Raw genomic sequence first — 14,671 nt, forward strand, 5'->3', positions numbered from 1 at the left:
ATTTGAAAAACAACAGTACAGACAGAATCATGAATTATTTCATGAAAAAAATGTACTTTAAGCACATTATTTAATAAAAATGAAATTCATGAAGTAATCTGACTAGAAATATATCAGAATTTCTAAAGGGAGATGGTTTCTTACTTTTCTGTTGTTATATAGAATACCCCAACAAAAGCAAGGTAGGGAAGAAAGTTTGTTACAGTTTTCAGGGGAGAGGAAAGGCATGGCAGTCAGAAAATGTCACATTTTATGAACAGGAAGTTGACCATGCTATAAAACCTCAAAGCACTACAGCTATTGACCTATTCCTCCAGTAAGGCTGCATGACTGGCCCAGATAAATAGTACTACCAACACAGGATCTAGTGTTCAAATACATGAGCCTGGGAACTTCTAATTTAGCCCCTCATTGATTTCACTCAATGTTACATATGTTCTTTCCTAAACCAGTATGAACTGGAGAAGACTATTAAATTTTTCTGGCAGCTTGGGATGAAGCCTGCCTCTCTTGGGCCATGTGCAGCAGAAGAACATAAAGGTTTTTCCACTTATAGGTTCTTGACCTTAGCTATTGGAATTTTGCCCTCAGGTCATCTTATTGTTGCACTGTGGAAACAGGGGTTCCTGTATACAGTACTAATCATTTAATAATTATTTTTTTCAATACTCTCCTTTACTGCAGTCTTCTACTTCCCTGTGTTGTTTTGCTTTTGGAACTGCTTATCTTTCTCTGCCACATGTCCTTTTTCATTACAGACTCATAAGTAATCACTAACAAAATGATTTGCTATTTTGAAGACTTTCCTAAAGAAATCAGCCTGTTCTTTCTTAATACAAATTTGGGGGGGTATTCAGCTGGATTCTTTGCCAATATATCATATAAATCACTTCTAGCATAGTTAATAATAAAGTGCTTGCTTATGAAATTTCATGGGCTATACTACCACACTTTGCATTTTTTTTCACCATTGCTGTCATCTGTGCTTACACTAGAAGTCCCATTAAGTTCTACTTAAAACATCATTGATGTTTCCAACAAACAGTACCAAATCTTGGTATAATTCTTTATGAATACACCAGCCTATAAACCACATAGTTGGGTTTACCAAAGAGCCCATAATAGTAGTTTGAATAACAGTTGCCTGCACTGGTTCATAGATGGGAATGATTCTGTTGGAAAAGGTAAGGAGTTGTGATCTTCTGGAGGGAGTATGTTACTAGGGATATGCTTTGAAGTTTGAAAAGCCAAGCTAGGACCCATTGCTCTCTTTCTGTTGTCTGCCAGTTTTAGCTTGGAACTCAGCTACTTTTTTAAATTATTATTATTATTTATATCCATCCCAGTTCCCTCTCTCTCCCGCCCTCCCTCCCTCCCTTTCTATTTCCCTCTCTCCCACCCTCCCATGCACCCTGACCACCCTCCCCTCCCATTCCTCACCCCCGCCATCCAGGAGGGTTCATCTAAATCAGTCAAGTCTTTTGAAGTAGGGATTAGGACTTCTCTTCTGTCTCTAGGTTAAGGAAGTATCTCTCCATGGGGGATGTGTCCACAATGTCCTTTTGTGTACCAGGAATACATCCTGGTTCCATTGTCTGAGGTTCCTTAGACTGCTCAGGCCTTCTAGCTGAGACCCATGTTCAGGGAATCTGAGTCAGTCCCGTGCTTGATTCCCAGATATCAGTCTGGGAGCTTGTTAGCTCCTCCTTGTTCAGGTCAGCTGACTCTATGTGTTTCTGCAGCCTGGTCTTGTCCTCCTCCCTCTCTGCATCTGGATTACAGTATGGCTCAGTGTTCAGTAGTGGGTGTTTGCTTCTTTTTCCATAATGATGGATAAGTTAGTTGTCGATCTCATTATCAGGAAAGGGCATTTATGGCAGCCTTTTCACTGTTGCTCAAATTGTTAGTTGGGGTCAGTCTTTAGGTCTCTGGACATTTCTATAGGTTCAGTTTTCTCTTCCTCCCCTGACTCAATCTTCCTAGTCCCACGTGCTTTCCTTCTTTCCTCTCTTCCCCTTCTCTTTCTTTTAGTTCCCTCTCCACTTACTGCCACCCCCCCCATATTCTCTGGAGATCTTGTTCCTTTCCCCTTCTTTGAGGGACTTTATATGAATCTCTTAGAATCCTCCTTGTATCCTAGTTTCTCTGGTGGTGTGAATTACAGGCTGGTGATCCTTTGCTCTATGTCTAAAATTCCTGAAAATGCTATCTTTCCTCTTTTTTTTGTAATGATAACTATATTACATGCCATGGTATGTGTGATCTGCTTTTCGATTTTGATTTTTACAAGGGTTTGCTTTTAAGATATTACCATGAGTCTCAGAATAGACTTTGGTCTTTTAAACAGTGCTGAGACAGTTATTTATTATGGGACTTTTTGAAGTTTTGTTGAATTCATTTTACATTATGATATAGCCACAAGCCTATGGGGGCTGGAAGTGGAATATGATACTTTGAATAAGAATGGCCCCCATAGTCCCGTAGATTTAATGTTTGGTCTTTAGAGAGTACCTTTACTTGCCAGGGATTAGGTGGTATGGCCTTGTCAAAGGAAGTGTGTCACTGGGCATGGGCTTTGGAGTTTCAAGTGCTCAAACCAGGCCCACTTTCCTTCTCACTTCCTGCTGCTTGCTGATTCAGATGTAGAACTCTGCTACCTACATGACACCAGGCTTCCCTCCACAATGGTCATGAGCTAAACTTATGAAACTATAAGCCAATCTCAACTTAAGTGTTTTCTGTAATAAGTGTTGCCATGGTCTTGGAGTCTTTTCATAGCAGTTGAACAATGACTACAACCAGAGTGGTACATATTTTAAAAAGGGAAGCTTAAACAATTTTACATTTTCCAAGCTAAACTGCTTAGAAGGAAAAATACTTCATTACGTTTCCAACCAAAGAAAGCTACTGTTTTGGGGAGCATTGGGTGGTCAATGAAGGAGTAGACACTTGTTATAACATTTTCATATGTACAGATAACTATCATATTTTTAACCCATTGTTTTTCTTTATCTCTCCTATATCTTCATTGGTCCCTTCCTCTGTATTCCCCTTCTTTTTCAGACATCTTGACACTTTAGTATTTAAGCATTTATTTACTTCTTCATGTCAATGTCAGCTCTCCATTAATACTCAAGCATGAAAACTTAGCGTAATAGACTCTTAGATGATTCATTAAGTCTTAAGCTTTGCTGAAAGTCAACTTTTTTGTCCTATCTCTAGGTATATGGATATGTCCATCCTATGCAGAGCTAATGATTATAACTGAGAATCGTTCCTATCTGTTATCCTATTGTTGCCAACCTCCAACCCACCAAAACCAAATATATCAGCACACCCAAGCTCCTCCAAAGCTCAGAAATTACACCCCTGAACTTGTTTCTCTAACCTGTCTATCTTTAACTCATCCCTGGGCTACACACAGGATTAATTTCAACCAAGCACCTGATTTCTAATCCAGAACCCAGACACATTTAGACCTGTAATCTGTCAAAAAAAATAAACAAAAAAACCCCAAAACTGTCCCAACAAATTCAACATATGAATGAGGCCCTGATCATCCTAATTCTACACCTGCCTTAAGGCACAGACTGTCCTGCTTGTATATAGCAACAAGGTATGTGAATGTGTCTGTATCTAGGTATGTATTGTTAAATGTGCATATGTTCATGTGTATATGTAGTTCATGTATAGGTGTGCATATGAGTATATAAGTGGATGTGAATTTGTATATGTATATAATGTGCCTGTGAGTATTTTACATTTTGTATGAGTGTGAATATATATATATATTTACATATATGTGTGTAAGTACATATCTAAGTATGTGAATGTGAGTGTGTGTGTGTTGTGTAAGAGGGCCAATATTATAGGAAACTTATAAAAGTTGATTTCTTCACAAGAAAATGTAAGGTGAGGTTTACTCCAGGTCCATACTTAGATATGTCTAAGGACATATCTCACATTTCCATTTGTTTTAAGTCTAGCTGACTACCCTCTCTTCTCTTTAAATCTATACATTAAAACATGTTTTTTTTTCTTAATGCTTTTTCTAATTCACTGCTTTTCCTTGAATTGACATGTATTCTTAATTTATAATCATGAATTTGTTACAACCTGAAATTTTATTATTACATGTTTCTTCAGCATGCATCAGCCTTTCATAATAGTACATACAATATATTAAGTAAAAGATTTTCCCTGTCCACTGCCTGGTTTTCAGGCAAGTAGGGCTGTGAAGGAGCCAGTCCTGCCTGTCCCTCCTTGGGGCTGAGTGGGATGGAGAGTGTCTATGACCCAGACCTCCTCCTAGTCCCTGGGGAGAACCACTGAGTCGGGAGCCTTGTCAAAGCAGGATCTGCTTTTATTGTTACAGCCATAAACTTATGTAGCATTGAGAAAGAGGGTGGGGACCTCAGGATGGGGTGAAGTATAAGGGTCGTTAATATTTTGCCATGTTAGCAGTAGCTGGGCAGTGGCAGTTTTGCTGAGTCACTCCTATGCAGAAGTGATAGGCAAAATAGGTCACCAAACTCTAGCCAGGTTCAGGAAGTTCCACCAGGCCTTGTGTCTGGGCCTTTTTAGGCCCAACTGTCCACATCATTGAATAAAGGAGAAAGTGTATATAAATTGTTAAACCCTTACTACTGTGAGATTTTTTTTTCCTAGTTGTGATGACCCTTTTTGCATTTATGTCTATTACTAGGCTAGGAGCTTTCAAAAATGGTGTTGGTAGCTAAAATTGAACATGAATAATGATTGTCAGGCAAGAAACTATGCCTAGTTGTGGAAACCAAGCCAGCTACCAAGATAGTGAAGTCGTGGATCTCAAAGGAGATATTATAGTTGCCATGTCACTAAATCAAAGTAGTTCCTAAACATTCTATTTGTTCTCATTCATATAATTAAATTTATTTCTCATATTTCTTTAAAGAGATGTTGTATTGCCACAGATGCAGACATTATCAATCGCCACTCTTAAGGTTCAGGTTGCATTGAGCAAGATGGGAAAAAGAAAGAATGTAATAGCTGAGGACTAGGGAGTTTGTCTCAGAAATGTCATACAGTGTCCATAAAGTCTCATGAACTCTGATCAACATTACTTCCTAAATATGAGCTGAACTAAGACCACAACAATAGGCATGCTCATGTGAATAGAAAAACTCATGTAACTCAACCATACAGGAACTACAGGGAGCATATTAATGCTGACAGAGGGAGAAAAAGTCTTCCATGAGGAAGAGCAAACTAAATGATTTGTAAGACAAAATGGTATTCATAAATAATTTAAGGTTATGTGCATATATATATATGGGTGTGTTGTGTAAATTAAATATATTACATATTATAATTTGATTATATGTATAGGTTATATAGATATATAGGTCATATATATAGGAATTATATGTAGACTTATATTTCTAAATTCAACACACATACATTTGTATGTATATATGTAATAACAATTTTTTAAAAAATTTAAAAAATTGTCTATGAATTTGTAAAAGAGAAAATACAGGAGCATTTAGTGGGAGAAAACAGAAAAAGAAAAAATTGATACACTTCATTATAATCTCAAAATAACAATACTTTTGTATTAATTATCATTTATATTTGATACATGCCATCTATGTTTTTAAAGTTGGTCCTCAATATTCCTTATAAAGTAATTAAATATGTACCAAAATTATCCTGAAATTCATATCAATCTTATTTTTAAAGCATTTTCCTGAAATAAAAACCAAAGATTAAAATAGTTTATACTTGAATGACATTGAATGCATAGAGATAAGTCCTTTTACCTTCACGCTTAATCTAATATTAAAAATTGAGGCTAAAATTTCTCACAGTATAAGTGCTTTTTCTTTTAGAAACATATTGAGAATAATTATATTGCTTTTAAAATGGGAAAGATGAACCTAACATTCTACTGAAATCCTATTGCTTTTCCAAAATGATCATCTGTGAAGGAAGTACTTTGCTCAAGGTCAAATGTGGCTTAAAATACTCAAAAACAAAATACCATACAAATTAAAAAAAATGGCATTGTTGCTGAAATTCATTCCATGTGGAAACCATAATTTAACTGTAGCCCTTCCTCTAAAGTCCCCAAAACAATCACAGGCTCAATTCCTCTAAACTTCAACATGTGGATCCAATTTCCTTTGTCAGCTACATGGATGAAAGCTACTAGCTACTTTCCCTCCATATTCTCTCTTTCTCTCTCTCTCCCTCTCTATCTCTCTACCTCCCTCCCTCCCTCTCTCCCTCCCTCCTTCCCTCCATGTGTGTGTGTGTGTGTGTGTGTGTGAGAGAGAGAGAGAGAGAGAGAGAGAGAGACGGAGACAGAGACAGAGAGAGATATTCCAGGATACATGCACATGTGTAGGTGACAGTTTATAAGGAGTAACTGGGATTGTCAGCAAACCCACCTCGGATGATCTTTTGTAAGGGGACTCAGACAAAATTCCCAAGGAGGTAGTTTCAGTCAAAGTGTTCCTCCTGTTGAGCTGGTTCTTAGCTCAATTAAAGAATCATTGCTTACTTCAAAGACATGCATGCCATTGTAGCATTCACTGGGTTATTATGCCATGCAGGTGGTGGATAAGATCTTCAACCCTAGACAAATGAGTGAAGGATGGATCATGGGAGGTAGCAAACAAAGTGTTTGTTCAGTGCCAAATGCTTAGTCCTGTATGTATGCATACATGCAACATTGTATGTACTCAGCATGCTATATTTAGGAATATATATGCAGGTCACCCATGTCATATCAAGTTGCAGTAAGACTAAGCATCTCTTTTTGTGTTAAGTCTGTGTAAGACAATGCTGTCTCAAAAATACACAAGAAAAGAAATGCAGTTGTTTGAGTCTGAGGTCAGTCACTCCTGACAGTTGTGCAAAAGGAACGTTGCATTATTCCTTCCTATTAAACTAAAAATTACACAAGGAGATTGTCTCTCCAAACAGAAGTTTAGCTGGTTCTAGTCATGTTATGAAGGAAGTAGTACATATGGGCATAACAGTAAAAGTTCATTCAATTTACTTGTGGTATTTTCTTTTATACTTTCTTCTTTTTTAGTTGAAGAAAAAAAGGAACCACACATTGTGGAACTAACAGATGCCTAATGGGTACCTAGTATTTGATGGTAGATGTCATTCTGTAAATATGTTCTCTTATTGGTTAATGAATAAATCCCTGGTGGCCAATAGGAAATAAAGATAGGTGGGACTAGTGGACAAGGAGGATTCAGGGAGAGGCAGGAAGAGAGATTCAAAATATAGGACCAAGAGAGCAGAGGTGTGCATCCTTTCTCCTGTAAGCCAAGACCACATGGAAATACTTAGATTAATATTTAGGACAGAGCAAGCCAATAAGAAATGCTAGTAACAAGCCAACAGATTTGTATCTAATACTGTGTCTCTGTGTGTTATTTGGGGCAGACGCAGCAGTGGGACCAGGCTGGCAGAAAAACTGGTCATAACAAGTATTTGTTCAGGAAAATCTAGCTTTGGACCAGAAGTAAGTGTGTGAGAGGACGGAGATCACAGTAATGAGCACAGTGCACTGGAGCAGAGGCAGGCTGAATGAGTTCAGGTCAGCAATAGGCATAAGGAAGTTAATCCTACCAAATATGTATTACAGAGGGAAATATAAGCATGGTGTGAAATTCCCAGGAAGGAATCAATTTATCTATAATGGGATTAGTTATTTCTTTACTGACTAAAACAAATTAGCTGAAATAAAATACTTTAAGGATATCAACCTTATTTTGTATACTGTTTTTAGAGATTTCACATCATTTTGGCCTGAAAAAGCATAATGGCGATAGATTGCTGATGACAACATGTGGTATCACCTCCTCATATGGTAGATGATAGAAAAAAGCAGTATAGAATAGAATCAAAAATGAAAACTACCTTCAAAGTTTGGTTCTTAATAAAGCTTTAAACTCTAGAATGTCCCATCTTCTTCACAATATCACCAAAAAGCCTGGGACAATGATAACTAAAGTACAAAAAAGAAAGTACAAAAAGAAAATCACGGACCAGGACAAACATTAATCAAGCATTGTGGGAATATTTGTGGATCATCTAGTCTCCTCTTAGACAGCCCCAACTTTCAACATTTCTACAGAACAAGGTACCACTTTAACTTGGCCAGTATGGTATTCTTATCTACATATTTCTTCAGATTAACACTTTCCTCACACCATGTCCACTTAATGCCTCCTTGTAGTCAGCAAGTTCATTATAGAGGAAAGGCATTGAAGGTAGCCTCTCCTCCATTGCTTAGCTATTTGGTTGTGGTCACCCTTGTGGATTCCTGGAGATTTCCCTAATGCTAGGTTTCTAGATGAGCTATAATGGCTCCCTATATTACTGTATCTCTTTTCTTGCTCTCCTCCTCTATTCTTCCCCCAACTCGACATTCCTGATCCCTCATGTTCTCCTTCCCTCTCCCCTCGTCACCTCCTTTTTCTCCTAACTCCCTCTCCCATATCCATTTTTTTATGTTGTTGATTATTTCATAACAGCCAAGCCATCATTTCACCAGTTGTCAGCATTTGCTTGGAAGGTCAGCTCTAGTCCATGCAGGGCAAGGTGCTAGGTTAAATCCTTGTGCATTTTCTACCCCAGCATCCTTCAGTGACATTGTTCCTCTGAGAATTGTTGATGATTTTTCTGTGTACTACATTATTAGTTCATGGTTTTCACAGCAATAGGCTCTTACCCACTAGTTATAATAGGCATGCAAGAGCAATGACAAGAACCTGTGCTGTTGATTGCCTCACAGTCTTCTCAGGACAGTAATCCACAGGGTAAAAGCAATGCCAGCAAATGAGATTTCATTTAATAAATTATATTTTAAAATTTCACTTACTAAGTCATGTCTGCTGGTAGAATTGTTCACCCATGCAGGGTAACTCCCTTCGAGGTCCTATTTGTTCCTCTCCAGTAAGTACTGCCAAACAGTGTTGACAAACAGTGTTTTCTCATAAAATATCAACTTGTGGAAATTGGCTCCAGTTGGAAAAGCAAACAGAAAAACAGATACACTGGACAGCTTACATTTTATAATAAATACTACTGTGGATTTGTAGCATCTCTTTCATTTTATGGTGTTTTTTGACAATATAAAAGTAGGTGTCATTGAATTTGATATTTTGTATATAACAATGGCACCCACTAAGATGAGGAAAAGAAAAAATGAGATTTGTGTTCCAAACACCCCAGGCAATAATAAAAGAGAATTCACACACATAGCTCAATTATAGGCATCAGATGAACCATATTGTGTCCTCATTTTTAAAGGAGGACACCTGACCTCTAGGAAACAGAAGAGATAACAAACAAGCTCTTGGAACTCCGCAGTATTCCCTTGAAAGCTGACAGCAGAAACTTGTAATGCTTCTGTGCTAGGTCACCAGGGAAAACAAATTCAGGAAAAGTTCTTACCTGTTTAAGCCTGCAATGTCCATTGCTACAAGTGAAATAATAATTGCAGGTGTGAGGGGAGGTGAGGCCAAAACCTCAGACACATATATTAGACACTGGCTGCCACCCTCCAGCTGATTTTATGTCCCAGAGAAAGGGGGGATGCTGAGAGTATAACAGACTGCAACCTGAGAGCAGAGAAGCAAAGATAAAATGTGAGATCTTGGTAAGTGATCACAGAAGGCATTAGGACATGAGACTGAATCTGAAAGGGAGACAAAGCCACAGCGGATAAAGAGAAAATCTTCAGGATTGGCTCAGAGAGAAATGAAAGGTGGGGTCCTACGTGCACTGCATCCCATCTCTAACAACCCATTCCTTTCTGTCTGTGCCTGATATGGTCTGTGACACTGAAAAAGAAGCCTGATACCTATGGGATCACCTAATGTCTCTGTGAAAGAAAGTGGAATCTCCTTTGTGAAGATATTTCTCTAAGGCACCTGATAAAGAAAGTTCTTTGAGGTCAGTGGCAATTGATAGCTTTGTGAGAAATATGAAAAATATGACTTTCATTCATCCTTGAGTTCTTATTCACAGTGGTTACTCTAAACAGGGATGGGCTTGGTAACAAGCTCTGCATGGATGATTCATTCACAGGGTATTTGTGTGGAAGATCTGAACATTGTACACGTGGGTGTGTATAGATTTTCCTATGAGATATTTGTAAGGAAATTCCATAAAGCAAAAGAGATTAAAAGTGAGTTCTCATAACAATAAATAGACAGTATTAGTAAATTTTGTTTCATCTAATAAGGAGAATACATTTTTAGGATTCCTAGAGATTTATCTTCTTTTACTCATACTTGTAATAAGGAGAGAAATATATTCCACAGGACAATGTAATCCTACCTGGAATCACATGTAAACGAAGGTCACATTTGCACAAAACTTTTTCCCTGCCTCAGAGTGAGATGTGCAGTCATTGGAAACAGTATTCATAACATTTTGAAAGTCTCCAAATTAAAAAATCATCAGTATTTTTTTTCCTGTGTATGTAGCAAGAGGGATTTAAATGAAGGCATTTAAAAATATTATTTCGTTCTGCCCTCAACTGCTGGGATTAATTATTTTCACATATTTGAAAACATTCTCATCAAATATAGGATTAATTATGCTTGCATAAGTCAGTGAAAATGGAAAGATTGACCACATAGATGGATTGTGTGGAATATCGTATAATCACTCCTTAATTTCTCTCTGAACCTTAAATATTCTCAACATTAATATTTATAAATATATTAACTATACTTTCACTTATGTGAATGTTTGAAGTTGTCACTTTTCACATTGCATGTCATAATTATAGGCCTCATTTATAAAACTTAACTCGTGTTATTAGCCCCCAAATCAATTCACTTGGGTGTTATTAAATTAATAATTTTGTTGTCATCTTACATTTTACGTAGATTTACATTTATTTTCTAAAGATAAATTTATGTGATTTGATTAATGGCCAACTGTTTTGATAGGTCATGGCTGTGTTTCAGACATGAGACAGGCCACTGGAGATGTTTTGTGCCTGTCTTGTTAAAGGAGATATTGTTGATGTTTTGGTCATTCTACAGAGTGTGAATATTGGAGCAGTGTGTGTTCCCATTCAATTGCCTTCACATGTGCAATTCATGTCGAATTGAATATAGCCTGTGAACTCATTTGGGATAGGAAATATCGATATCATGCATCCTATGGCACAAAGCATGTGGCTCCTGCCTCGTCTTTTATGCAGGATCCTCATTTGAGAGCAGAAACTGAGAACATGGCATCCAGTGAGTTGTCTATAGGAGTGATCTTCTTGTCTCTGACTATGATTGGACTACTGGGGAATTTCTTGCTTCTCCACCACTATCTGTTTGTTTACCTAAGTAGGTACAGACTAAAGTCTACAGACTGGGTTCTGATGCACTTGATTGTAGCCAGCATCTTAACCATCCTGTGTAAAGGAGTGCCACACACAATGGCTGCTTTTGGACTGAAGGACTTCCTCGATGATATTGGATGCAAATTGTTTTTCTCTTTTCACAGATTAGGCCGGGGTTTGTGTATTGGCTGCACCTCCTTCCTTAGTGTCTTCCAGGCCATCATCATCAGCCCCAGGGACTCCTGGTATTCAGAGCTGAAAATAAAAACACACAAGTATAGCTGTTATGTTCTCTACATGAACTGGGCCATTTATTTCCTTATAAGCAGTATGAATCTTGTGCATATGAGGGCAATATATGGAAATGAAAGCACAGCAAACCTGAAGTCATTTTTATACTGCTATGCTGTCCGTCATGACCAAACCAGTGACATCTTTTACGCAGCATTGCTGACAGCTCCTGACATTCTTCTTCTGGGACTCATGCTATGGGCCAGTGGCTACATGGTTCTCACCCTCTACAGGCACAAGCAAAGGATGCAACACATGCCCAAGAACAATTTCTCTTCCAGATCCTCCCCTGAATCCAAAGCTACTAAAACCATCCTTCTCCTGGTCAGTACCTTTGTCTCCTTTTACACAATCTCTTCGCTTTGTCAGCTCTTTGTGACTATTATATATAATCCCAGCTGTTCTCTGGTGCGTGTGACTGCAATGGCTTCTCTGTTTTTCCCCACTGTTTGTCCTTTTGTCCTCATGAGCCGTGACTCTCGGGTATCCAGCTTTTTCCTGTGTTTGAAAATGAGTAAACATTTCCATAAAGAATGTAATCAATAACTGAGTTGATAGTTTCTGTCCATTTCTTACTTGGTTTTTGAGTCACCCTGAAAGTATAGTGAGCATAATCACATTCATGCCACACGACTTTTGAGGCTGTTACAGAAGAGCCTCCCTACTGTGATTGTGGATGAGTGTGTTCATGTACAATACACTTGTAATTGTGTGCCATTTTATGCACAAGCATTTGAATGGATTTACTTAAATTCTGTTTATTGTACATCAAGGCATATATTTAGTTGATGGTGTGGCATAAATAAATTACAAAAGATAATTAAAATCAGGCAAACGTTAGGTTTCAGATAAATTGTAAAACAGCACCATATTCCCTTTGTGTTGAACTTTCTGGATTTGGCGTGGTTGACCCTGAAATTAAAAGAAAATTCTACTGTTTAATTAAACCCTATGCTTACATCTTACTTGTTTTGCTATTCTATACTGCTCACCATAGTTTTAAAATGGAAGGTAAAAATTCACCCTGAATTCACTGTTCCCCTTGTGAGTATGACATTTTATCTTGTTTCCCTTATCATATCCACGGTGTAAATGAAGCCATGTACTTTTAACAGTTTTTAGTGTACAAGTGGCCAATGCTCGAATAAATTTTCCACTTTGGATAAAGTTCTGCATTCATTACCCAAATGGAAATTAATGCAATTAGGCTCAAGCCTGCCTCTTGAGACCCTTTCTGAATCAGTCTTAAATAGAAGAAACTGGAAAATCACTGCACAGATACTCTGAACCCGTTTTCTTTTACTTAATGGGTGCATTTCCGTGTGAATGACATATACATTTGACATTTACAATTTCTTGTGCTGAATATTATTTGCTTATATGTTTCTGCACATTGGTGATAGAAATCACCTCGTTAAATATTAAAGAAACAACATGGAATCTTCTCTCCTCAGTCCTGGGGAAATGGGTCCATAATTAAGAATGTGCACTACTCTCACAGAGCCTAGAGGTAAAGCCTCCACCCACTAGATCACTGCTGCCTGTTATTCCATATCCAGAGATGTGATGCTCTATTCTGGAATCTCGCGGCACTGCACATGCGTACAAAATTTAGTAACAATAAAAATAAATCTTAATATCATTTCGCTTTTTTGTTCTGCATGCACTGAACTTTGGACACATTTTTGGTGTATGAATAGACACCATGTGTTGGTTTCTGTTTCCCCTCTACGATGATGTTATGCTGCGGCAAACATAACATGTTCCAGCTCTGTCTCACTACCTTTCTTTCCACAAGAGTTCTTCTGAACCATTTTCACAATGGTAATGATTGCAGCCCATTGTACCTATGCAGATTCACCAACATATTGGTCCACATTCAGACCTTTGATATAAATAATTTTTCTTTGCTCGTGAGTTTTCCAGGTTTGTGCATTTTGTTTTGCAGAGAAAGAAAGGTTAAATCAAAATGCACATTTTTTCAAGTATTAGGTAAGGGACCTGGCTTTTTTCTTTTTGTTGTTGTTGTTGTTGTTGTTGTTGTTTTTCCAACATGTTCTGGGGGTTGCTAAATAATCATTCCCTATGTAAAAATGAATATTCATACTTGATCATTCAACTCCCGAATTATGACAACAGTTTCCACAGATTGTTCCCCCAACCCCTACTCAGTAAATGCTATTATTTTTTGTTTTTAACAAAATCTATCATTCCTAAATTTTTATTGGTTGCAAATACATTTGAACTATAATATCTCTGCCTGAGAATACTTCGGATAAACATTTGACCACATATGCCAAGACCCCCATTAATGAGTTAAATGGATGGTAGCCATAAGGTATCTTCAGTCTCCAATAATGTTTTAGTAGCCTTGATTGTCCTGGAGGGTAACATTCCCAGAGGAATTCAGATCCTACGATACTTAGCACTCAGTGCTTTTTCCTATTTTTAACACTTTTCCATTTTATACAAGAAGTGGATGTCAGATCTGGTAGTCCTTCAGGGGATGAGAAAGATATCCCTACAGGGAAAGAGGCTGGTAGTTTATGTGTGCAAATGATTGCCTTCATGCAAGTCCTCTTTTCAGCATGTTCCTGTATAAACTGTTCATATATTGTAATGGAACTATTACATGCTATACTCTGTTATCAGATTGTCTCTATAATATCTCTCAAGTCTGTGTGGACATTCATTGCTCCAGGATTATTTTGTATTTTTAAGTCATAGAAAAGTTCTCAATTAATATTAGAAAGCAGGTTAGTAAATAGATTCGATGGGTGCCAATTATCCTGCAGCATATAGAAATGTTCAAGCCTGTAATCCCAGCATTAATCACAAGGTGGCAATCACAGGCTGTCATTTATCTAGGTGAAAGAGATACACTAAACTCAATTGATGGGAGATGTCATTCTGTATGTTTCTCATACTGGTTAATAAATAAAGCACTGTTGGCCAATAGGAAAGGAAGATAGGAGGGACTAGGAGACAAGAAGGAAAGAGGAAGTAGTAAGGAGGAGTCAAGAT

General features: G+C 37.6%; 1 protein-coding gene across 1 annotated transcript; it reads left to right on the forward strand.

Annotated features, from left to right (window-relative positions):
- Nucleotides 1-11,209: 11,209 nt before the first annotated feature.
- On the forward strand, nucleotides 11,210-12,207 carry LOC127239120 (vomeronasal type-1 receptor 4). The gene has a single exon (XM_051207914.1). The coding sequence runs from the start codon at nucleotides 11,219-11,221 to the stop codon at nucleotides 12,191-12,193; it is 975 nt and encodes a 324-aa protein (XP_051063871.1). The 5' UTR covers nucleotides 11,210-11,218; the 3' UTR covers nucleotides 12,194-12,207.
- Nucleotides 12,208-14,671: the final 2,464 nt, after the last annotated feature.

The sequence above is a fragment of the Phodopus roborovskii genome, unplaced genomic scaffold (assembly GCF_943737965.1).
Source record: "Phodopus roborovskii unplaced genomic scaffold, PHOROB, whole genome shotgun sequence".
Classification (NCBI taxonomy): domain Eukaryota; kingdom Metazoa; phylum Chordata; class Mammalia; order Rodentia; family Cricetidae; genus Phodopus; species Phodopus roborovskii.